The 23,371-nt window shown below is 37.2% G+C and overlaps 1 protein-coding gene across 1 annotated transcript in view; it reads right to left on the bottom strand.

Moving 5' to 3' along the window:
- Positions 1-2,918: 2,918 nt before the first annotated feature.
- The window catches only part of tbx15 (T-box transcription factor 15), a 73,206-nt gene continuing 52,753 nt past the window's right edge, over positions 2,919-23,371 (bottom strand). Inside the window, exons 4-7 of the mRNA XM_038272375.1 lie at positions 18,653-18,820; positions 18,408-18,472; positions 8,615-8,712; positions 2,919-5,255 (exon numbers count right to left, since the gene is read on the bottom strand). Coding sequence (XP_038128303.1) covers positions 4,426-5,255; positions 8,615-8,712; positions 18,408-18,472; positions 18,653-18,820 — 1,161 coding nt within the window. The 3' untranslated portion in view covers positions 2,919-4,425. The remainder of the gene's footprint in view (positions 5,256-8,614; positions 8,713-18,407; positions 18,473-18,652; positions 18,821-23,371) is intronic.

The raw sequence follows: 23,371 nt of genomic DNA, 5'->3' as shown, positions 1-23,371 counted from the left end.
ATATATATATATATATTCCCGAAAGGTACAAAGAACTAAGCAGTAAGACTCAGGGTGGTGGGCTCTGTGTTTCCATCAGCAACAGCTGGTGTAAAAATGCTAGATCGGTCGCCAGCTTCTGCTTTCCAGACATCGAGTTTCTGACTGTTAACTGCAGACCTTTCTGTCTACCCAGAGAGTTCAGTGTGGTTAGCATTACTGCTGTTTATGTGCCCCCCAGCGCTACTACAACAGAGGCTATGAAGACTCTATACCAGGCTATCTCTGAGCTCCAATCTGCACACAGAGGGTGTTTTCATCATTGCTGGGGATTTTAACCAGGCTAACTTGAAGACTGTTTTCCCTCATTTTTACCAACATGTGGACTTTGCAACTCAGGGTGAAAACATTTTAGACCTGGTTTACTCTAACATCAAAGATGCATTCAGAGCAGCCCCCCGCCCCCACCTTGGTTCATCAGATCATCTCTCGATCATGCTTATCCCTGCATATAAGCCCCAGCTGATCAGGGCTAAACCGACAGTAAAAGAGTTCCGAGTGTGGTCTGAGGGCGCCATGGAAACACTCCAAGTCTGTTTTGAATGCTCTGACTGGAACATCTTCAAGGCTGCAGCAACATATAAAAAAATTATTAAATATTGATGAGTATGCCATGACTGTTTCAGCCTACATCAACAAATGCATTGAGGACGTTAACATCAAATAGAACATCACCACCCGGGCCAGCCAACCACCCTGGATAAATGGGGAGGTTCGGTTCTTCCCTCCATAAAAGACATTTCATCCCAGCTCTCTATGTTCCAAGCCCGTAACATCATAAATGACCCCTCACACCCCCACCATGGACTGTTTTCCCTGCTGCCTTCTGAGAAGAGGCTTCGAAGCATCCAATGCAGGTCCAGCAGATTCCATAACAGTTTCTTCCTCACTGCCACTAAACTGCTGAATATTGTGTAAAATGGGTTATTTTATTTAAAAAAAAAATTTAGAACTGTAAATATACAGTAATTTGTTTATATAACTTCTTTTTAATTATTTATTGCTGTGAAATGAAATTGTCTAGAGCTGTTTTAAACAAAATTTCTTTTTGTATACACTTTGTATACAAAATGACAAAATAAATCTATCAAAGTCTAAGTCTATGTTTCTAAGTTATAAGATGTATGCAACTCATTTTCAGTAACATGCTTTTGACAATGGTATAGATTCAGGTTTGAAACCTACATGAAAAAGGATTGGAGAACTTAAATTTTATTTCGTTAATGGGTGTATTTGCCGTGAAACTGAGCAGCTTAGTGAGAATATCTGTTAATAGAAATAGTATTTTTTCTCTTAGAATAGGATTGGTATCAAACATATTAAATATATATAGTTGCAGTGCAATGGGTCAAGCAATATGAAAACAGGCATACATGGGGACAACCTTTGTTTATTTCTAATACCATCAATGGCTCTCCAAAAATTGTTATTTTGAAAAACATGTATGTTGCAAATTTATCAGTGTATAGTTTTGAATGTCAACCTCTTTCTACCGTTGGTTGAAATAATCAATATTTAGCTTATAAGATCAAAATTGCCTGCTTAACTTAAGCCCATATTTCCATAGATGCATTGATTAAACAGCATCCTTGTACGTAAATTTCAATGATAGCACATACTTTCCAATGAAGTAAAAACTCACAAAGATGATGATGATCAACTATCAACAGTTGTTGGTGTTTTGACCATCCAATGTTTTCCTGCTAAGTGAAATACTGTTGGATAGTTGTACTAATTATCTTTAACATAATGGTGTGGAGTCTCTCCACAGTAAAACCAAAGAGTTTATATAAAACAATAATTACTGTGTTTTTATAAAGTACTTGGATGTTTGGTTTGATACACATTAATGAAAAATGACTAAACTTGTTTATTTTTTCATGGTAAGCTACAAATTGATATCTTATTTTGATGCAGTTAAAATAAAGGAGATTTGTCTTAATTCAAGTTTATCCATTTTCTTAAAAAAAGATTTTACATGTTTTACAAGCTGAAAAAAAAACTTGGTATTAATTAAGTTATAACTCAAAACAAGATGGTTTCCAGACTTTCTAACGTATCAGGATTTTCCAGATGTATTGTCTTAAAAGAAGTTCTTAAGTCTCACTTAAATTTTGACTCTAAATGAGATAAATATTCTTGATTAAACTTTTTGTTTTTGCAGTGTGAAGGTGGCCTGACTGGTTATATTTTTATAATTAACCCCATAAAACTTTCCAATATCCTCTTTTAAATGGCTTGAATAATTTGGTTCTACAAAGACAGAAATGTTTCAGGCAGAAAAAATATAAAAATGGAGAGACAGAAACAAAAAGAAGAGCCATCCAGTCTGCATACATGAAATAAACTTTTATTTGTTTTTTTTTTTATGTGCTTGGCACTTATATTTACAGCTAATCCAAACTGCCTCAAAAAAGATTAACTTTGCTAATTCCCATTTGCACACATTTTAATAACAGATAGGCAAAATTGCTATAGTTGTCAACTCTTAAATACACATCTTAGTACACAGCACAACATACTTTACTCTCTTATAGTATTGCTTATTTTTCAACATTTCACACAAACACTTTTAAGCTTATAATATTGATTGCATTTGCCATTTCTTCTTTTATATATAAGCCATGAAGAAGTGTTTGTCTCCTGACGGTCCTCTTCCGTTTTTGCTTTTTTGTCACACCTAAACGTGTCTACTTTTAAATTCAGGCAACTTGAGTAAAGGTACCGTCCAGATCTTATGTACGTTTATTTACTGAGGCAAAAAGATTTCTAAATGAAGGTGGTCCTATAAAAAAAAAAAAAAAAAAAAAAAACATTCCCAAAACTTAATAGCTGGTTTTACCAACTGAAACGAAGAATGAGATCCCTGACAATGATCCTTTTTTTTTTTTTTTTTACAGAGCTGTTTCATCAAACCACACTCTTTTCAGGCCATGACATCTTACATTGAATTAATCCCAGGTTTTGACTTGACCATTTAATTGCCTTTAACTGTTTTTTTCTTTTTCTTTGTGTCCTAACATGTGAACTTGTTACTGTGCTTTGCATAGTTCGTCTTCCTTTGCCCTAAAGAACACAGAGTAATCTATGGGAAAATAAATTGCCCAGCCTCTTTCTTTCTTTTGCATTGTGAACATTAATAATACCTGAGGCAAATAAAGCCACAAGAGGTATATATTTTTTTATTCATCCATGCCCTTCAAGATAACTTTAAACTCCTAGAAACATTTATTTTCTTTTACCACGTCTTATGCAATTTTATGAAATGATTCTGACTGTTTAGCAGCAAAGATTTCAGATAAGTGGAAGACAATGGATTAATGGATTTACTCTCTTTCTGGTTTACTGGAGCATCAATGCTTTCTAAGCCTCACCAGACAATCAGATATTTCGTATATATTCTTTAATATGTATGAATCAGGAGATAATGGTTAGTCTTGAATATCTTTGTCCGCGTCATGTTGTAAAACATCTTCTATTTGTATCCTTTCATGATTCAACAAATCCCCTGTGTGGCTAGTTAAATTAGATCCAGTTTTTTATTAGTGATTATAGTTAGATTAATAAAGAAAAACAAACGTGTTTGGTATTAGCTCAGGTTATATTCACCTGATACGATCAGGAACATTTAGGTGTGATAAAACAGCAAAAGCAGGAGAAAAAAAAAACCTTTAGGAAGGCAGATACTTTTCCACTATATGTATACATATCAGACGAATCCTGCAAACATTCTGAAGAATTCCAGTTTTTAAGGAAGGTAGGTGGGTAAAGTTGCACGGTGGAGTCCTGTTCATTTACTTTTTGGAAAGAACTGGCTTTGCATTGAGGTCCTTAATTCCAGCAAGGATGTGGGGCAGTGACTAATTCACTGTTATTGTCCAGTTGTCCCTTTCATTCTGTCCTAAACCTCAGACCATGGCAGAGTTCTCCTGAACATTCGTCCATAAACGGCATAAGCGGCACTCGAAGTAAAATCCTCTGGATGACAATGATGACTCTTTGGTTTAAGCGCAGCAGCGCAAACTGATGGCTTTTTAAATTCCTAGAAAATCAAGACTGAGTCGAAAGAGCTGTTTCTACTATTGCACCGTAACATATAAACATGTCTTCTGGACCAGAGCATCTGGATTCCCTTTTCTTCTCCAAACACTAATTCGAATTTTCCTTTCAACAGTAAAAACACTGAGCTGCGGTCAAAATGTTTTTTGTCTTTATAAAAATAATTAAATAAATGTTTTTCACCTGCTTGCTCTTTGAGTGGTAGGATGTTTCTGAAACATGTTAATGTAACAAAAGGTGTAACTGCAGCACCAAGGCTCAGTGACTGCAGCTTTGATTTTCACCTGAAATACTGTATGTTTGACAACATGGAGCAGGCGGAGGTTTTTAAACCATGTGCATGGACATCTGAGAAGAGCCATACTGACGTCCATCGCAGGAGCTGCCGCCCTGCTGGCTGCTCGTGGTGTTGCCAATCATGTGCATCGTGTCCATGCTTCCATTGGGCAGGTACTGGCGCTCGGCAAAGGCGCCCGCAGGAGCAGAGGAGCAGAGTAACCCTCCTTGGGGTTTCTCAGGGCTGGCAGCCAGGCGAGGAGAAGTGGGGAAGTTGTATCCATATAGGTTGTAAGGGTTGTGGAGGGAGAAAGCATTGTAAGATCCCTGCTGCACGTGGTGGTGGCTGCCGCTGAACATGTGGGCAGAGGAAGGAGATGACCCTGATGAAGAGGATGAGGCAGAACCGGAGCTTCCTCCCGCCTGCATCACATACTGAAGCTGAGAGGCAGGGAAAGAGCCGAGTTGACTCCCGTAGGCGTCCATCTTGCTGCCAGAGCTGCTGCCGCTTCCACTGCCGGTCAAAGAGCCATGAGTGCTGCCCTGCATACCTGCAGCAATCAGGGAAGAAGTCCTTTGTGGCAAGAACGAATCAGATGGTTGGGCAGAGGCCACCGCTCCCCCTGCAGCCTGGAGACGGCCATAAGAACTGTCAGCCAGGCCGCTGTAGCCTTGCAGAGCTGCCATGTTACTTCGAGCACAAGCCGGGTACTCCGATAAGCCCAAGTTGCAAAGCTGACTTTCTCTGCAGCCAACGTTGAAAGTATTCGGGGCCAGGTGGAAGGCTGGAGGGGAGCAGGAGGGGGAAAGGAGATGTGCTGCACCAGATGGAGAAGGTGTTCCTGTGCTGGAGGTGGTGGGAGACGTCCCTGTGCTTCCACCTGGAAAACAACATACAGATCCAGGCTGTTAGAAACAGATTCATCTGCTCTTATCCCAGTAAGAACATCCAGCTGGGACCTCTGTTTGACTTTGCATGAAAGTCTAGATTAAAAGTCAAAATGGTTAAAATCAGGTTAAAAATCAAACATGACAGCAAATAATGGCTGAAGAAAAAATTAACCACAACCTTAAACATTATGTATTTTCTATCTTTAAATCAAGGGTTAAATAAAATGGTTAACTGGAAATTATTTACTGTAAGTGATATTGAACTCTAAGGTGGTAATAAACATCCATTTTGGCCATTTTCTGTAAGACCTGACCAACTTTAATGTGCTTTAATGTTCTTAAGTTAGAGTAGCAATAATGATATGCAGTGTAACACACTTTCAAACACTATCCTTGTGAACTAACAAGGTACAAACAAAAATATATGAGTTTTTCTCATGATCATAGTGTCCCATTTTTTACAAGTTCTGAGCTCCGTTTCCCATTTTTCAACAAACATTTTTAAAGGAAAACAAAAAGTAAATAGAAATAGAAATATTTTAGACTAATATAACTACCCATACTGGTCCATTTTTTCTTCTAGTTGTTTCTTTCTACTACACCTTTACATGCATTTTTTTTTCTTTAAGTGAGACTGTATTGGCTGCTGCAGCTCCCTTTACGATCTGTTTTATGTATGTTTGTCCTGTGCCCTTTTCTTTTTGCTTATTTTAATCCAGATTTTTCTTTTCTGTCTTATCTTTATTCCTGATTTTTACTTTGTATTTTCGTCTTGTACCTTTTTTTTTGTTTGTTTTTTATTGATATGCTGGCTTACATTTGCCTTCTTACTCTACCGCTAACACCTGGACTTCCCCTCAGAGGGACAATGAAGGGCTAATATGTCATAATTTATTGTTTCCATATGAGCTGGAAAGAGAGCAGCTGAAACAAAAGTCAGTAAACATAGCTGAACAGATCTGGAAGTGTATTATAAGCACGATGATCAACAAGTCATATCAAAATAGAGCGTTAATGCTACATTAGCCTAGCATTCAGCAAACGGCTCTGCACAAAGACATCATGAGCAGACAAACATTTGTATTGTGTAGCTGTCGCTGGATCAAGAATACATTTAGAAAACAAGGACCAGGTTAGTTATGCATATTTTAGACGCTGAATATGTTTATATTATTAAAGAGGTTCTCCTAATTTAGTTAAGGCTACCGAACAATGTCAGTAAATTTATAAAGGATACTGCAGTATCGCTGGAATTTGGGTAAACCACTAGTTCTAATGTACGCGCCTTGCAATACTGATGAATGTAGTCTATTATTTTACCGCACATCAAAATGTAAAGTTCATTGACACAACTTTTTCATCAAAGCAATTTTTCCTAAAATGATAAATTTACAAAATGTATAGAGAGTAAATGTATAGAGTATTAATTCTAGAAAATATATACATATGCAGTGTTTAATTAACTGCTTTCTAAATGTTGACAGGTCCAAAATAAACTAAATGTATTTCTGGATACAATACTGATTTCAACGTTAAAGAATTCTGCATCCATAGAAAGTCAGAGACGGAGCTCAGGCTTCGCCAAATCCAATGTGGTCTGTGATAAATCTGAGAAATGTCCAAAGGCTTGCATTCGAATTAGCAGACCTGGTAACCGGCTGGCAAACAGCGCCCCTTTCTGGCCAGGAGGGGTTTCACTTTTAGCAAATACCTTTACGGTTCAAGCATGCGCATGGCATTCACTTCATTAACTGATTTATTCATTTTCGATATCAGCAAAAACCTTATATATAATAACGGATAAGAATTGGGAAAAAACTATTGTGATCCTCTATCACTGGTGTAGAGGGACTGCTGGTATCTCCACCTCCATTTGCAGTCAATCAGACTAACAATTATGGCTAAACCAACAGTAGATGGACCTTCTGGCAGTTAAATATATACTGTAAGTCACTTTGTTAAACTTTCTCTCAGGATTACTGCATGTTTTTAATCTTTAAAACCTTTCTTGACACACGATCGTGTTGGCTGGTCAACAGAGTTGCTCATACAGTTTAAAATATACACACATTGTGAGGTTGTTGGAACAGATGCTAACTACGAGCCAAGCCTTTCAGAGCTCAAGAATTGCGGTGGGATATCAGTCACATACTTTCCTATTAATGAGACTCTGGCAGGAGCTCCTGCTGTCGGAGAAATTCAGTTCGAAACTAGAATGAGAAGAAGGCATAACTAAATGATCCAGGACCTGCTTGGCTGGGACTCTGATTTTGCACCATATGCCTTCGATAATATGACTATCCCAGTCCGCCAAGAGAAGAGGATAGCGTGGTGATGTCATGTTTTCCTCACGTCAGCTGGATTCAAGGTGCTTCACCACAGGAAAGAAAAAGGACAAGGTCTGTGGCCAAAAGGGTTGAAAGCTGCACGTGAACAAACACTTTTTTGACCCTTCCTACGAGGTGATGAAGAGTTCACCGGTAGTGAAACAACTTTAATTAAATTCTTATTACTGCAGAGGACTTTTAGGATGACAAAGATGTGGAGAATCATGTCATACTGGCCTCCAGAGGTAATTTAGAGGGGGAAAAAAGGTTTATTTCACAGCGGCAAACTCTTTGAAATGACCCATTACTAAACCTCTGCTGGCGACTTCGGACTGGAGAGAGAATTTGCTAACGATGACCATGAGCGGTCCAAAACCAGCAGTGCAGTGGTTTGTATTGAAGGTCTGATGTATGTGTGATGTAAAAGTTCAGAGCTGCCAGAGAAGCAGCAAAGGGCCAAGCTCAATTGAGGCACATGCATAGCCGATCAGTGTGTGGTGATATATGGGGAGAAAATATGTAGAGAAAGTTCACGTTAGGATAGTAAAGCACCTGGTTCATGAAATACACCTCTGCACAGTTCAGCTACCTTTGAATTAGAAAATCCTGTAGCTGTACAGAAAGGTATGCATACATTTCAGACTATTGAAAACACAGTAAGACAAATCAAACAGAAATAGTTGCAAACTGATCTATTCCAACTAAAGTTTGTGGCTCAAATATGAAACAAATGTCTTCCTATTAAAACTGCAAACTACAATTTACTGAGTAGGAATAACCAGCTAGAGTTTCAGCAAAAATACTAAAGGATTCATTGAAATATTGTCATGAGAAATTCTGAATGCAACTGAATATTCTCTGACATATTTTTTCTGTTAGGGCTCCCATGGCTCACTAATTTTATTATTTTATTTTTTCTCATAAAATTCTACCACATGCCATCAAATTAGAAACTTAATAACTTAACTGATAAACCATGTTCTTAAGAGGAAATGCTCAGACACATAATACGTATTTTATACCTTGCTGTTTCTGCATGTTGGTGAAATCTTCAAATGTGAGGGTCCTCACAGGAGGTCTCCAGAAAGCGTACGTCTCCATGATCGCTTCCAGGCCAGTTCTAAAGAAAAGATGTAGAAACAGGAAAGTTTCAGGTCAAATGTGTTGATCTGTGAGTTGAAACAATCAATCATCTTCGCATAACTGTGATGACAATCGTGAAAGATGACAGTGGCGGAGTTTTACACCTTTGGTAATCAGGGGTGTCTTGCATCCATTCATAGGGAAGTTTGTCGAAGAGTTTCCCACCAGCCTTACCACTCTGTTATTATAATTATTATAATAAGTTGAGATTGTTTTTGTTTTCTATGTATTTTTTTTCATTATAATCCTGTTACTACAAATTAGATGTAAGGATGTACTTTCCTCATGTGAAGAAAATTGGCTTATATTAATTTTTATACATTTGATTCACATGACTTCAACACAGGATTTTATTTATATAATTAACAATGAATACTGAGTTAATCAAGAGTATTTTCAGTTGAATATAGATAAGAGGGAGGATTAAATCGATTATTGTTATCATATCAGCCAGATAAACTCATTACCTTTGTAAACATGTTTATGGATATATACATACTGAAGATTACCTTTTTCTTTTTTCTCTGTTTCTCTCTTCTGTTGATCTATAAAGATTTTGTTTTTGTTTTAACCTGTTTTATCCAATTAAAGTAACTCTTTATGAGCTATTGATAAAAAGGGGGCGCTAAACATTTGAGCAAAGTTGATGTAAAAATGTCTTAAAGAAAGAAAGAAAGAAAGAAAGAAAGAAAGAAAGAAAGAAAGAAAGAAAGAAAGAAAGAAAGAAAGAAAGAAAGAAAGAAAGAAAGAAAGAGAGAGAGAGAGAAAGAAAGAAAAGGTAATAAATACGGTGGCTGAGAAGTGCAAAACACATTTACAATTCAAAAACACATTAACAAATAAAAAACAAAATAACATTTGAAGAAACAAAATTATATTTTGTGAAACAAATGTATTTTTGAAAAAAAAGTTTAAATTTTTAAAAACAAATGTACATTTTAGCAAACAAATTTACATTAACAAATAAACAAAATAACATTTGAAGAAACAAAATTATATTTTATGAAACAAATGTATTTTTGAAAAAAAAAGTTTAAATTTTTAAAAACACATTTACAATTCAAAAACACATTAACAAATAAAAAACAAAATAACATTTGAAGAAACAAAATTATATTTTATGAAACAATTTATTTTTGAAAAAAAAAGTTAAAATTTTCAAAAACACATTTACATTTAAGGAAACAAATTCACATTTTAAATCAGTTAGATTTTAGGTGAGAGAAAGTTTCATTTTAGAGAAAAAAAATACATCATAGGGAAACAAATTTACATCTAAAAAAAAATTGACCGTTCGGAAACACTTGTACAAGTGCAAAGACAAAACTGCAAGTGGCAAAACACAGTTACATAGCCAAAAACAAATTAACAAAAGACGGCTACACGGAAAGGGAATGTCCCAGTGGCCGGATGTGACGTCACGATTACCCTGACTTGTAGTACAAACAGCTCAATCTGTAGTCCTCCTGCTTCATGTGAAAAGTCAGCGGCGATTTTAGATGGAAAGAATTGCACTGAAGCTGTTTTTCTTAAGTTTACGCTAACCGAACAATGTTTTCAGCCAATTTACACCATTTTGTTCTTCGTGCGGACGGTCTCTGGAACTTTTACGGGACACGGTACAAGGTGGCAGGACCAAGCAGCAGGGCCGGGCGTATTACTGGCCGGAGCCACTATTATTTTGTCATGTAGTTTTTTAATTACTTTTCTTTGGTATTTAATTATTTTTTGGGTATTTTTCCTGCCGTTTTTCGGCAAATGCCTTATTTATAGTACTTCTAACTAGATTGTTTTATATAGATATATATATATATATATAGGCTATATATTGTGATGTTATCGCTTAATAACCTGTATTAAATTGTATTCTTTATGGGTTTCTTTTTATTGTGATGTTATTGCTTAATAAACTGCATTAAAACTTATAATGTCACATTTACTTGATGGAACGGAGTACTTTATCTGCGAATAAGTGGCCTCGGCCGGCAGCAGCCACCATCGGCCTCTCCGATGGCAAGCTCTGCCGGCAGCGGCCACCATCGGCCTCTCCGATGGCAGGCTCTGCCGGCAGCGGCCACCATCGGCCTCTCCGATGGCAGGCTCTGCCGGCAGCGGCCACCATCGGCCTCTCCGATGGCAGGCTCTGCCGGCAGCGGCCACCATCGGCCTCTCCGATGGCAGGCTCTGCCGGCAGCGGGCAACAACGGCCACTCCGATGGCAGGCTCTGCCGGCAGCGGGCAACAACGGCCACTCCGATGGCAGGCTCTGCCGCAGCCACTGCCACGAATTGAGCTCGGCCCTCCTGCTTGGTCCTGCCACCTTGTACCGTGTCCCGTAAAAGTTCCAGAGACCGTCCGCACAAAGAACAAAATGGTGTAAATTGGCTGAAAACATTGTTCGGTTAGCGTAAACTTAAGAAAAACAGCTTCAGTGCAATTCTTTCCATCTAAAATCGCCGCTGATTTTTCACGTGAAGCAGGAGGACTACAGATTGAGCTGTTTGTACTACAAGTCAGGGTAATCGTGACGTCACATCCGGCCACTGGGACATTCCCTTTCCGTGTAGCCGTCTTTTGTTAATTTGTTTTTGGCTATGTAACTGTGTTTTGCCACTTGCAGTTTTGTCTTTGCACTTGTACAAGTGTTTCCGAACGGTCGATTTTTTTTTAGATGTAAATTTGTTTCCCTATAATGTTTTTTTTTTCTCTAAAATGAAACTTTCTCTCACCTAAAATCTAACTTATTTAAAATGTGAATTTTTCCTTAAATGTAAATGTGTTTTTAAAAATTTAAACTTTTTTTTCCAAAAATAAATTGTTTCATAAAATATAATTTTGTTTCTTCAAATGTTATTTTGTTTTTTATTTGTTAATGTGTTTTTGAATTGCAAATGTGTTTTTAAAAATTTAAACTTTTTTTTTCAAAAATACATTTGTTTCATAAAATATAATTTTGTTTCTTCAAATGTTATTTTGTTTATTTGTTAATGTAAATTTGTTTGCTAAAATGTAAATGTGTTTTTAAAAATTGTAACTTTTTTTCAAAAATAAATTGTTTCATAAAATATAATTTTGTTTCTTCAAATGCTATTTTGTTTTTAATTTGTTAATGTGTTTTTGAATTGTAAATGTGTTTTGCACTTCTCAGCCACCGTAAATAAAAGTGGAAAAAAAGCTAAATTAATGTTAGCCTGTGAAAGAGAGACAGAAAAATTAGTGGCAGCTGTCTGAGACTGAAACTACCAGACGAAGTGCGACAGAGAGGCAGGGAACTGAAGTCTGGTTGGAGGAAATAGGGTCATTAAAAAGGAGGAAGTTTTTTACAGCACACATAAATCTGAAGTGACGTTTCATCTTGAATCTGCACATGCTTCCCTGTCCTCCTTGATTTACCTTTCCTTTAGCACCGCTATGCCTCTTCCCTGGGAGGCTAGTGTTATTTTAGGCCTGCTAACTCCCAGAGCATGGTGGCTTGTTAGTGCGTCTTGCTAATCTGCTCAGCCCTCGCCATCACTGCGATCATTCATGCATCCGGACCACGAAGGGACCAAAACACAATAAATGAGCTGTGTCCTCCTGGCTGGCCATAAAGCTCTCCCAGCAGGGTGCAGCGGAGCACAAGCCCACGCGTTACTTTGGACCCGAGCTTGAATCTATATTAGATGTTATAAGAATTCCAGGGTAATAAAGAAAGTTGTTTTTTAATGTGATAATTGGCTGTGGAGGTTTGCCCTTTCCATTAATATGGAATTTCCACTGGATGAAGGAAAAGTTGGTAATGTTTCTCTCCAAAGTAGCTACCTGAGTACTTTATTGCTATAATGGAAATACTTGCACTACAATTGTGCTTTTCTGACCACTGTTTATATAATCAATGTCCAATGATAATATTAACTCGTTAAAGTTTTTAAAAAAGTAACTAAAATTGCTAAATACGTCACAGGGTGTTTTTGATGTCACAGTTGTTGCCTTTTGCTCTCAATTTTTTTTTTTTTATTACCTGCAAAGACGTCAATGGCAGAAAATCATGGTGTTTCATAAGAGAATAGATATTTAAAAAAAAGAAACAGGCGGAATCTGTTGGTTTGCTGACAGAAATTCAGTTTTAAATCATAGTTTCAACATTTGTCAAAGTTGAGGCCAGGGCTTTGCAAAGGCTATCCAGAAAACTAACAACACTGCAATTGCAAAAAAGAGGTGTCTAATAAGAAGCTCAAAACACTCAATATGAGGGTAAAGGTACTCAAACCATGTTATTATATATATATACATACATATATATATATATATATACCATTATATTTCCATGCAGGGAGATTAGAGTTAAAAATTAAAGCCTTAAAGTATGAATAAAGTCTTATAAAATTAAATATTCTAAAATGTTTAAATGTAGTTATTTTTATCTCGGTAACAATTTTCTTACTTTCTTTTTTTCTTTTACACTGAAAACATAACATCTGACCATGTAAATGATGCATATAAAACAACATGTAATCAAGTGTGGGTCTGCATGGTTGCAGTTTGAAGCACTGTTGTCTGACAGCAAGAAGGTCACGTATTTGTGAATTTGTGTTAACTCAAAAAAAGCAAACTGGTTTAAGAAGATTTTTTTAAAGAAAAATGTTTTCTAGGACTACAGGCCGGTTGACCAGGGAGGGGACCACTGGGTCAGATGTCCCAGGCCCATGGTAGAGTTTCTTATTTTTTATAAAGCATGCTTGTGAAAAAAACACATGGACTTATGATTTAAATTAAATAAGATGAGTTTTCATTGAATTTGCTCTTACGGTATTAGGGATTTATTCCCCTTATCCCTCATTCCAATAAAATGGTTTGGCCATTTATGCAGCTTCTTTGAGTTTGTTAAGCTGCTGCAGATAGCTACCAAATACTCACTGTGCTACAGCAGAAATAAAACCAGGCCTCACAAGGTAATACAGAGCCTAAATCCTACTTCCCACTCTAGGACAGGATATGGCCCCATCACTTTGATGTGAAACCGCAACCCTCACCTGAGGAGCACACCTCAAGCCTCAGGTACACCCCACTTTAGATCGCATTCACCCATAGAGAGAACACTGTCTTTTGTCAGGGTCTGTTGTTTATATTTGCTAAATGAAGTATTACTTCATCAAGCAAACTATTGGGATGAATTAAGTAGCTGTGATCTGATTTGGTCAGGACTGACATGAGGCACGTCCACCACAGCACCTGCAGGTTCAGGCTGCAGCTAAATGGCTGTGAATAAAAGATGATGCTCCTGTAGAACCTGAACCACAGCTTTGAACTTAACATTTTCAGCTCAAATCTGAAGATGTTACGCAAGCAGACATCAGTTAATTGGGTTAACTGTGTCTGTAGCAGGTATAGTATGGAAAGACAAAAGTGCCAATAATTCATTATAATAGAAGGGGCAATATTTATATTTGTAAATGTGAAAATCTGTATGTTACTTAAAACACATGCATAATTTTAAGGAAAAAAATTATTAGATATTGAATAAATATATTTCTACTTAATGGCCATAAGTGAAAGTATTGTAAGCACGTAACAGGAAGGCTGAAAGTGTAACTTCCCAACCCTCTGCTATGGAAGCTTATGGATCTGCAAATGATTGATCTTTTTAGAAATCCAATAAAAAGTTCAACCAAAATACAGTCTCTGCAATATAAACAAATAGACGGCTGTTTAAGTAATGCTAGTTGAGTTAATTGTGGGGCTCGCTGATATAAAATGCTAATGATAGATAAAAAACATCAACACCAGAAAGTTTTGTCTTTGCTTCAAAGTTGTGAAATAAGCACAGCTAATAATTTCACAAACAAAATATTGTTGCCTCTGCTCTTAGTTCCAACAGATTAACTGAAATCGGCAGATCAAATCTTTTCAACAACCTCAGCAGCTCTAAAGAGGAAGGAGCGGATAAAAAGAAAAGGTCCGCATTGAATCGACACAGAACTGAATCATATTAAAATCAACACTTAGAGCCACATATCGACTGTAACTTTGATTGATAGAAACTGAAAATAAATTATGAAGTATTAAATTGAGAATGACTTCAAGGTAATTTTTTCTAAGTGAGGCTGAAGTAGGGTGATCAGTCTAAATTCTCAAAGGGGCGAAGTTCCATCAGAACAAACAAATCCCAGAAGCTCTGCAGAGATCCAATCCAAAGCCGCACGTGAAGATAAATTCATTTTTCCTTCCTTCTCTCCACGGACAAATAGCTTACTTTCTGTTATCTTTTCATCTGTTGCTTTCCTGCAATAAAACGAAGATGCCAGTTCATAAATCAAATGGTCCATTGTTTGAAAAATGAAAAAAGATGTCTCAAATATCTGTGCCTAATAACGCAGACCAGATGAAGGAGGCTGCTTTCATGTCAGGAGGGTCTGTTGGTTTAACATCCCTCTCATTCCCTTCCTCCTTCATCACAGGGATATCTATCCGTATTCAAAGACTGAGGGAAAACATGGCGAACCAAAAGAAGAGTGACCAAAAGCAGGGAAGGCGTGGAAGGAAATATGCTCTGTAATATAATCTATTCTTCTCTCCTCCTTGCTGCTTTGTAGTGCTGATGTCACATAGTAAAAAAAAAAAAAGAGCAAAGATCAAGGCGTTTGATGCAGGTAGATTAAGGACACCCTAAGACACATAATGTGCTCTACAGTAAGCACAGACTGCCATATTCAGTGTACGGTACTGTGTCTGAGAAGTCCAGACAGTGTTTATAACCTTACTGATGTGGTTTAAAGGGTAAAAAAAAAGTCTAGACGTGAAGGTGGTGGTGGGGGAGGGGGTTACATTTTGTTACACAAAGCCGTTATTCCAAAAACATCTTATAACCAAACGCAGGTCTGAAACCGTTATGATATTTTTAATGTTTTTTAAGAATAAAGATTTTATAACTGGGGGGAAACTTACAGTGAACTCCAGGTGGTCATAAGGCATGGAAATGGTGGATCGAGTGCAGAAACAGAACCAGAATGTATAATTACACCTGCATAGCCTTCAGCTAACTGACTCCTTTTTATAACACCTTTTTGCTTTTATAGACAAAAGGACTAAAACTTCCCTTATTGAGTATTTCTATTCTATGGTTTAAAATACAAAAATTGATCAAAGGAAAAATAACAAAAAAAGTCAATCTGTTTAAATATTTGTCAGCAAAGAAAAGGAGAGGGAAGAAACAGAAAACTAAAATATCAACGTGAGCATGATTAATAAAAGCATTGCATTGGAGGCAGCTGGACCAAAAACAGAGGTGGCATTAAAGCAAATGCTGATGGGATAATAGGAGACGTGACACTGAGATATTTGGTCTGATGCCTTCATTGTGAATTTCCTGCAACACCTGCCTTCCTTCAGTGTGTGCTCTGTGTGCGTCCTTACGCTGGTTTTTAGAAGGAAAGCTTGCTGACTTTCCTTTAACATAGAGAAACCTGCATGAGCAACAGTTCAGCAGGAACAGGGGTTACGGTGGCAGTGAAGGTGCATAAAATCTTAGATTAAAGGAGAAGCTTTATGAAGAATGTTGTAATTTGCAGTCATGAAGTAAATATAACTTCCACCATCTCTGAGCTACAACAACATTCAATTTTCAGCTGTAAAGTTTGCAGCCTGCTCCTCCCCCTATTTAAATTAATTTGCACATTTCAGTATTAAGACAATTCAACATGCCAGACATGAAACAGAAAAAAAGGGAAAGGGAAAAGTACTTTGCAGTGGCATAAAGGTAAAAAAAAATAAGGAATGGACATGAATAATTAAAGACTATACAAATTAATCATTTATAAGACAGGTGATTATTAAAATAAGTCATGATAAAATGACTGCAAAGAAAAAAAAACAAAAGTTGGACTGCAAACTTATGTTTAGATAGTACATTTAAACAAATATGTTTTAAATGTAATTTTATCCACTTTTTAGGCAGATATGTGATCCACATGCAGTGAACAACTCTACTAAAGATGAATGCATGAATTAGTTTTTCAAGGTCCTGCTGAGACACTGTTCTTCTAATTCAAGATCTTAAACTGGTAGAAGGTCGATGTTGTTACAGGGACATATTTGTCCTATAACCTTCACATCTTTTTTTACCTTTGATACAAGCAAATATTTGAGTTCTGTTCAAAATCACAAGCCTATATAAGGAAATGTTAATGTTGCATTTCTTTTTTAAATTACGAATTATTGCTTAAAATGGAGGCGACGCAAGCTTACGACAGACCAAGTTTATGAACCTTTAAACTGTTTTCATATTTGTATTGGCTTATTACATATATAATATTATTTATATACATAAAACCCAACAGTAATTCATATCAGATTTGATGAAAGTTCATTCTAATATAAAAATTAAGGCAGTCTTATAATGAAAGTATTATTAATTTAGGCTAAATAACATTTCTGCTTTTCATGAAGTCTTAGTTTAGGTTTAGTAACAAATGCAATTGGAACCCTTTTATGTTCAGCTATTTGTTTCTGTGTTATCCAGGAAGATTAATGTTGATGCACCGCCTCCAACCTATGCGGCTTCCCAGTAGTGCAAATCAGTGAGGACGGCGGTCCCTCATACAAGTGCTATCTAAATAGTGCTGACAGTAAGGAAGGAGGTAGGAAAAGGAAGCAGGAGGCTTCTTATCTATAGCTCATTTAGCATGGGGACCTCTTGATAATCCTATCCTCTTCTAAGAGGTATACTTTTATATTTTTATAAATCTCCGTGGCTCTTTTCTTTAAGGCCAATTTGAAAAGCATCATATGTGGTGTCCATCACATGATGAGCTGTCTGGATTCAGCACAGTAGTCTGGAGCTCCTTTCCTACCCTGGATAGTCTTCTTTTTGTTGACCTCACAAAAGGTGAAGGGGTTAAAGCAGCAGCTACCATTTCAGGTATTTGGAAGAAGCCAAATTGTTTCATGTAAATCAGCAAAATTGACAAAGTTCTGCAATGTCAATCTGACAAGCAGATATGATGCTTTTGATACTTAAGTATTTAAAACAACTGAATTTTAATTTGGCTTCTCCCCTCTTAGACTGGCTGTGAACTTTAGCCATTTTGGTCACATGCTAAATAAAAATGCTTAAGTAATTATTGAGCAGAGTTAAGGCATTATAACTGAGAGCTGAACCTGATCTTTGGCAAATAAATCATTTTTGGTGCTTGTCTATATTTAAAAGCAAATTCTGACCAGCTTTAGAATAACAGTACTTTTTTGTTGCCTTTCAATATGTAGTGAAAATTCTTGCCATCAAAAGAAATAAATTTGTTGAAAATTTATTTTCCAGTAAGCAGGACTGCATCGGTCAAAACCAAGTTAGAAGATTTGGTAGATGTCGCAAGAGTTCTTCTCAGGAAGCCAATTATTACAGTTCTAACTATTAGTTATGGATCTAGGCTTTTCTGAGATTAGTGCAAAAAATATAAGATAGGGTTTAGGTTCATTCTGCAAAAATTAGTGGACGGATATAAGAGAAAACGTTTTAGGGAACAAATGGAAATTTTTTCCATTTTTCACAAGAACACTTTTCTGGCTGATAACCTAAGTTTATGCATATTTTTTCGGAACATAATGTTAAACCTTAGGAATAATAAATAGGTTAGGTTGATGGATGGAAACAGATTCAGAGAGCTTGAAAAAATAAAAACAACAGGATTTATTTCTTACCTGTTTCGGCCCGAGTCCCGGAATCCTTTGGCAAAGGGGTTGCGATCAATCTTTAGTCTGGTGATCTGCACAGACAACAGACAGAACAATGTAAAATGAACTTCAGCAAGGTTCTTCTATTATAAGGTATTTCTGTTGATGCACTGAAAGAATCACTATGAGAGTTGATTCCCTTTGTTTATCAAATTGTCTCTTAAAAACCTTTTAATTTGCAAACTTAATGATTAAAAAAAGGATGTGCTTACCTGCTGATTTTGGTAGGCAGTGACGGTTGTAAAGACGGTCTCAGAGAAGCTAAAGGTCTTAACTCCCTCCCCGCTTGGCACCGGTTTGTTAGCAGACAGTTCACTGCTGAAGTCCTTCCTGATGATGTGAACACGAGGTTGATACTTGTGCATGGAGTGGAGGATGATCTGTGTGTGTAAATAAAAGATATAAGTGTGATGTACTGCAGCACGATTAAAATTCAGAGAGAATGATTTAGTCACGTTGAAACATGGTGACTGAGAGCACAAGGGCAGCTCTTGTCTAATGTGCTCAGAAATAGTATTTGCTCCCTACAAATTTGGTAATTTTTGTCCTACTTAAAATCTTAAAAAACTCTCAATATATATTCAAATCAAGAGTTGATTAAATCACTTTTCTTCAAACTGAGTTCAACTCTAGTAGCCTGTTTTATGCCAGACCTGTTCAATCAAGGAATCATTGAACAGAACCTTTCCAACAACATGAAGCAGGCTAAATATCTCCAAGAAGAAGAAAAAAAAACACAATCATGCCATGATCTAAAGCACATCTAATATTATTGGGAGGATTACAAGTCAATTTTAAGGCATTATGGTTTCAGCATTAACAACTAGCTAACATTATTCCAGGAGGCCATGGAAAATTCCTACAAGAGATGGAGTTAAAACCCCGAACAAAACCTGAAGCATTACAGGCATAACTAGGCTTAGTTAGGATAAGAGTTGATTATTCAACATTAAGAAATAGATGTAAAAAAATGGCATTGATGGAAAATGCAATGACCAAAACCACAGCTAATAGAAAACAAAAACATTTTAATCATCCCCAGGACATTTAGAAAAATATTCTGTGGACTGAGGAGATGTCTTATTACAAAAAAAAGAAAAAACAGCATCTTAGGAAATAGAAATTTTAGTCCAACAAGGTGATTGTAGTGTGAAAACCATAAATGCTGTGTTTCTGCTTCCAAATAACCTGAAAAAGACAAACTAAATTAAGCTCTTAGCATGATGTTATTATCTCTTTGATGATGTAGCATGACCATAAACAGAGTGCTAACACTCAAAAACCCTTTATTGTGGCTATTTTGGAGTAAATATATGAAGAATACTGGACCAATATTCCCTCTTGTTTTTTTCCCGAAAGGGAATATATTTGTTTAATTTACTGAAACCTAAAAAAAAATTAAGTCTGAAATGGGGCAAATACCTTTTTTACAACATTCGGAATCACAACAACATTTGCCTCCATTTTACATGAAGTCTTAAGGCTTTCTAACTCATTCTTTATGATGTCAACTAGTCATTTGTGACTAAACCTTATGCTGTCACGAAGCTCACTGCAGGATTATTTCACAGCAGAGCCGAGGCGTCAGACGATGTTTGCCCCAGTCTCGCCTCAGGGCCTCAGTCTGCTCTTGATTAATCTGAGGGTGAGAAAACCTCCCCAGAGCAAAACACCCCCAGTTCTTCCCTCATCCTGCTACAAGGGGGTTGGTGGGGGGGGGGGGGTCATTTCAAAGCACGGCCACAGGCGGAAGGAAACACCTCTGAATATCAAAAACACTACACCTCCAGACCTCAAATCACAGCTGCACACAAGAGTAGAAAATAAGGCTGGGCAGCTGCATGGAGGCAAACTGATGCACGCTTTAATCTGCAATCCTCATTTTGGAGAGCTTGTCCCCCTCCAGGCTGTTCCAGCTCGGATTTTGCTGTCTTTCACTATACCCTGTTCTTGGATCACCTGTCAATCAGAACACTATGGGAGGAGCTGCGGTGTCTTTTTACCCAGCACAGTCCACATCGCACAAATTGCTTCCCCACAGAAAGAAATGTCCCCTGACTCCATGCCATTACTCTGGTTTCACACCATGCTACACTTTCACTCTATATGTGCTGCTTCACCTCAACTTGGTAAAATGGAACCTAGAGTTAAAGCAGTCCTTCAGTAGAAAAACAGACATAGATCTGATTCCGATTTCTATGATGTTTCTTTAACCTTTCGTATCTTTTTTCTTTAATCCAAGGTAACCAGAAAGCTACTGAAAAAGATGTTCCATCTCTGTTGTTTTTAAGACTTGTTTTTGTTTTTAAGCCAAAACACTTTGATGTGCTTTATTTTGATTTTATCAAATGGAGAAACGTATAGGTTTTAGCAGTACACACAGATAAAGACCTTTTCACTGTAATCACAGCTGCAAGTCTTTTGTTGTATCTCTCTGTCAGCTTTCTAATTGGGTTTAGGCTTGAATTTGAATGGTTCATTCTGAAAACATGTTTTGATCAAAAGTCATGCCTATGTTGTGGGTTTAGGGTTGTTGTCCTGATGTTGAGTGAAACTTTGCCCCAGTTCATTTTCCTGTGCAGCTTCTTACAGCTTTTCTCCCAGTATTTTTATCTCTAACCAGGTTCCCTATATCTGGTGAGGAAAGAGATTGTCAAAGCATGATGCTGCCACCGCCGTGTTTGACAGAAACTATAGTAGTTGCAGTTGCTGGTGAAGGTTCCCCGTCATCCAGGTCATAGTCATTCCAAAAAGAAAAAAATAATCCACTGGATTTTGTTTCCCCATTTTGCTTCCCATCCAGGAAGCTTTTTCAATTCAAATAGTCAGGAATAGCGTTGAGTTCGAGGTTTTATACTGTAGCCATACAAAGCTTTGCTTTTTGTTTTAAAAACATGCAAATTGGAACAGAGGAAGGGGTCCACCAATTTGCAATAGGGGTCGTTTGGCTTCTTCTGTCAGACTGCAATGCCCCATACCCATCTAAGTATCTGAAAGGTCGGTGTTAAACGGGATTGTTGGCCTGGCTGAATAGGCGAGGTCCTCTGCTCTCCTGTACAGGGCTGGGGCTGCAATGATAACAGGAAGGGAATAACTCAATTGCTGTATTGTAGGTTTTTGAAAGCTGGAACCTGAGTCCACCCCCTCTGTTTAAGGTTGTTTTTTCTTTCGTAACATAGATGGCTTCCTTCATGCCCCTCTCAAACCACCTATTTTCTTTTCCAAAATGTGAACATTCTGGTCCCCAAGAGAAAGTCCTTTGTCTATAAGGATGATGTACTGCAGAGTCTTGTCCTTAGGAGGTAGATCTTCTGTGTTGGGTCATGCATCTGTGGAGCGGTTGTTTGGTTTCTGCAATATAAAGATCAGAGCATTCTTCACTGCACTGAACTGCATACACTACTCCGCTCTGGTTTGGGGGTTTTGTCCTTAGTACATCCTAAGGAAAAAAGGATGTAGTGCATCCTAAGGGTGGAAGCAATTTGTTCGATGCTATACATCAATGTCGATGTACGTATAGTAGTTGCAGTTGTAAACAAAGCATACTGCTCTGTATCTTGGCCCACATTTTTTTTTGTCTGATCAGAACAGAGGACTTTCTTCCACTTTCTGTTTTTACTTCATTGCTTTCGACAAACCGACTGACAGGTTTTCACATTGCATCTCGTCGTTTCTTTAGCTTACTGGAGGTGGGTTTGAGCTACAACAGCCAGCTTTGCATGTTGTTTAACGATTTTTGGAGCAGCTGGATTGTCGTATGTTTTTGCTTCATTAGTACCCTATCAACCAAGAACTGGGCTGACAACTTTGAGGTAATCCTTCCTTCCAAGCCCTGCAGCATCGTCTCTATGTATGTCCTCTTTAGTGGATTTCCTGGGTTGCTACCTGAGTTCGAAGGCTGACTTGTCTTGATTCTTTTGTAGTTTTGTGTTTCACCAGGTTCCCCGCGCACATTTGTGTTTCATTAGTTGCCTTGCCCATCTCATCACTTACAGGATGTAGAGATGTTGGTGAATTTTCTGCTGTTTTGCAAGGATTTCAGCAGAGCTCCTCCAGCATGCTGCCTACTCCATTAACCTAACTGGAACTTTTCAAATTGTATTCCCTTCAACAAAATGCAACCTTCTCAACAAGAACACTTTTTAATTGCATTGATAGTTGTCCTGTAAATAGATAATCCCACCCCTGTCACTCCTCCACAATTATCATGTGGAGTATTCAAAGCTCGGGATAATGTTTTTAAATTTAACCCTTTTATAAACCTCTCCACCCCTGTCTTCCTACTCTTCACAATGCTTATTATTTGCTAACCTTATTTAGCAAATCTTTTTACGCCTTCACAGAAAAGATTTATTCTCATATTAAATTGCACATATGTACTAAATAGGTGACATATTAATGCAACTGATTCAGGATTTTCTACTGCGTAAATACAAACCTCATATTTCACATTTAAATTATTTTTATCCTATAATCCACATTTTTGCAAAGAAATATTATGATTTCTTTTCCTTACGAAATTCAGCATGAAAGATATTAAGTATAAAGCCAATAGAAAAACTAAAACAAAACAGAAAATGGCTGAATAAATGAGGTGATACGAAGTAAAAGCAGATGCTACAGTCTCTGAACTCTAAACAAATGACTCAGGGTGCAGCCAGGGGACAAAAGGCTGTCAGTCATTCCAATTAGATTAAATTAAAAAGAGATGTTTTCATTTTTAGGGGAGATAATCATGTCCCTTCCGTCCCCTTTGAAAGGCGTCAGGGACTTGGGATCATGCATGTTCTTATAACATGTTGTAGTTAAAGCAGCTTAATGACCTTAAGAGATCAGTAATTGAATGAATTTCAGAGTGTAGATGGACTGATTAAAGTTCAGCAGAAAAGAGAAGAAACTTAGACTGATGGCTCATAACTATGAGGGCTAGA

The sequence above is a fragment of the Cyprinodon tularosa genome, unplaced genomic scaffold, assembly GCF_016077235.1.
Source record: "Cyprinodon tularosa strain WSP-4 unplaced genomic scaffold, ASM1607723v1 ctg826, whole genome shotgun sequence".
NCBI lineage: Eukaryota > Metazoa > Chordata > Actinopteri > Cyprinodontiformes > Cyprinodontidae > Cyprinodon > Cyprinodon tularosa.
The sequence above is the reverse complement of the archived record's forward strand: the minus strand, read 5'-3'. Positions and strand labels throughout refer to the sequence as shown.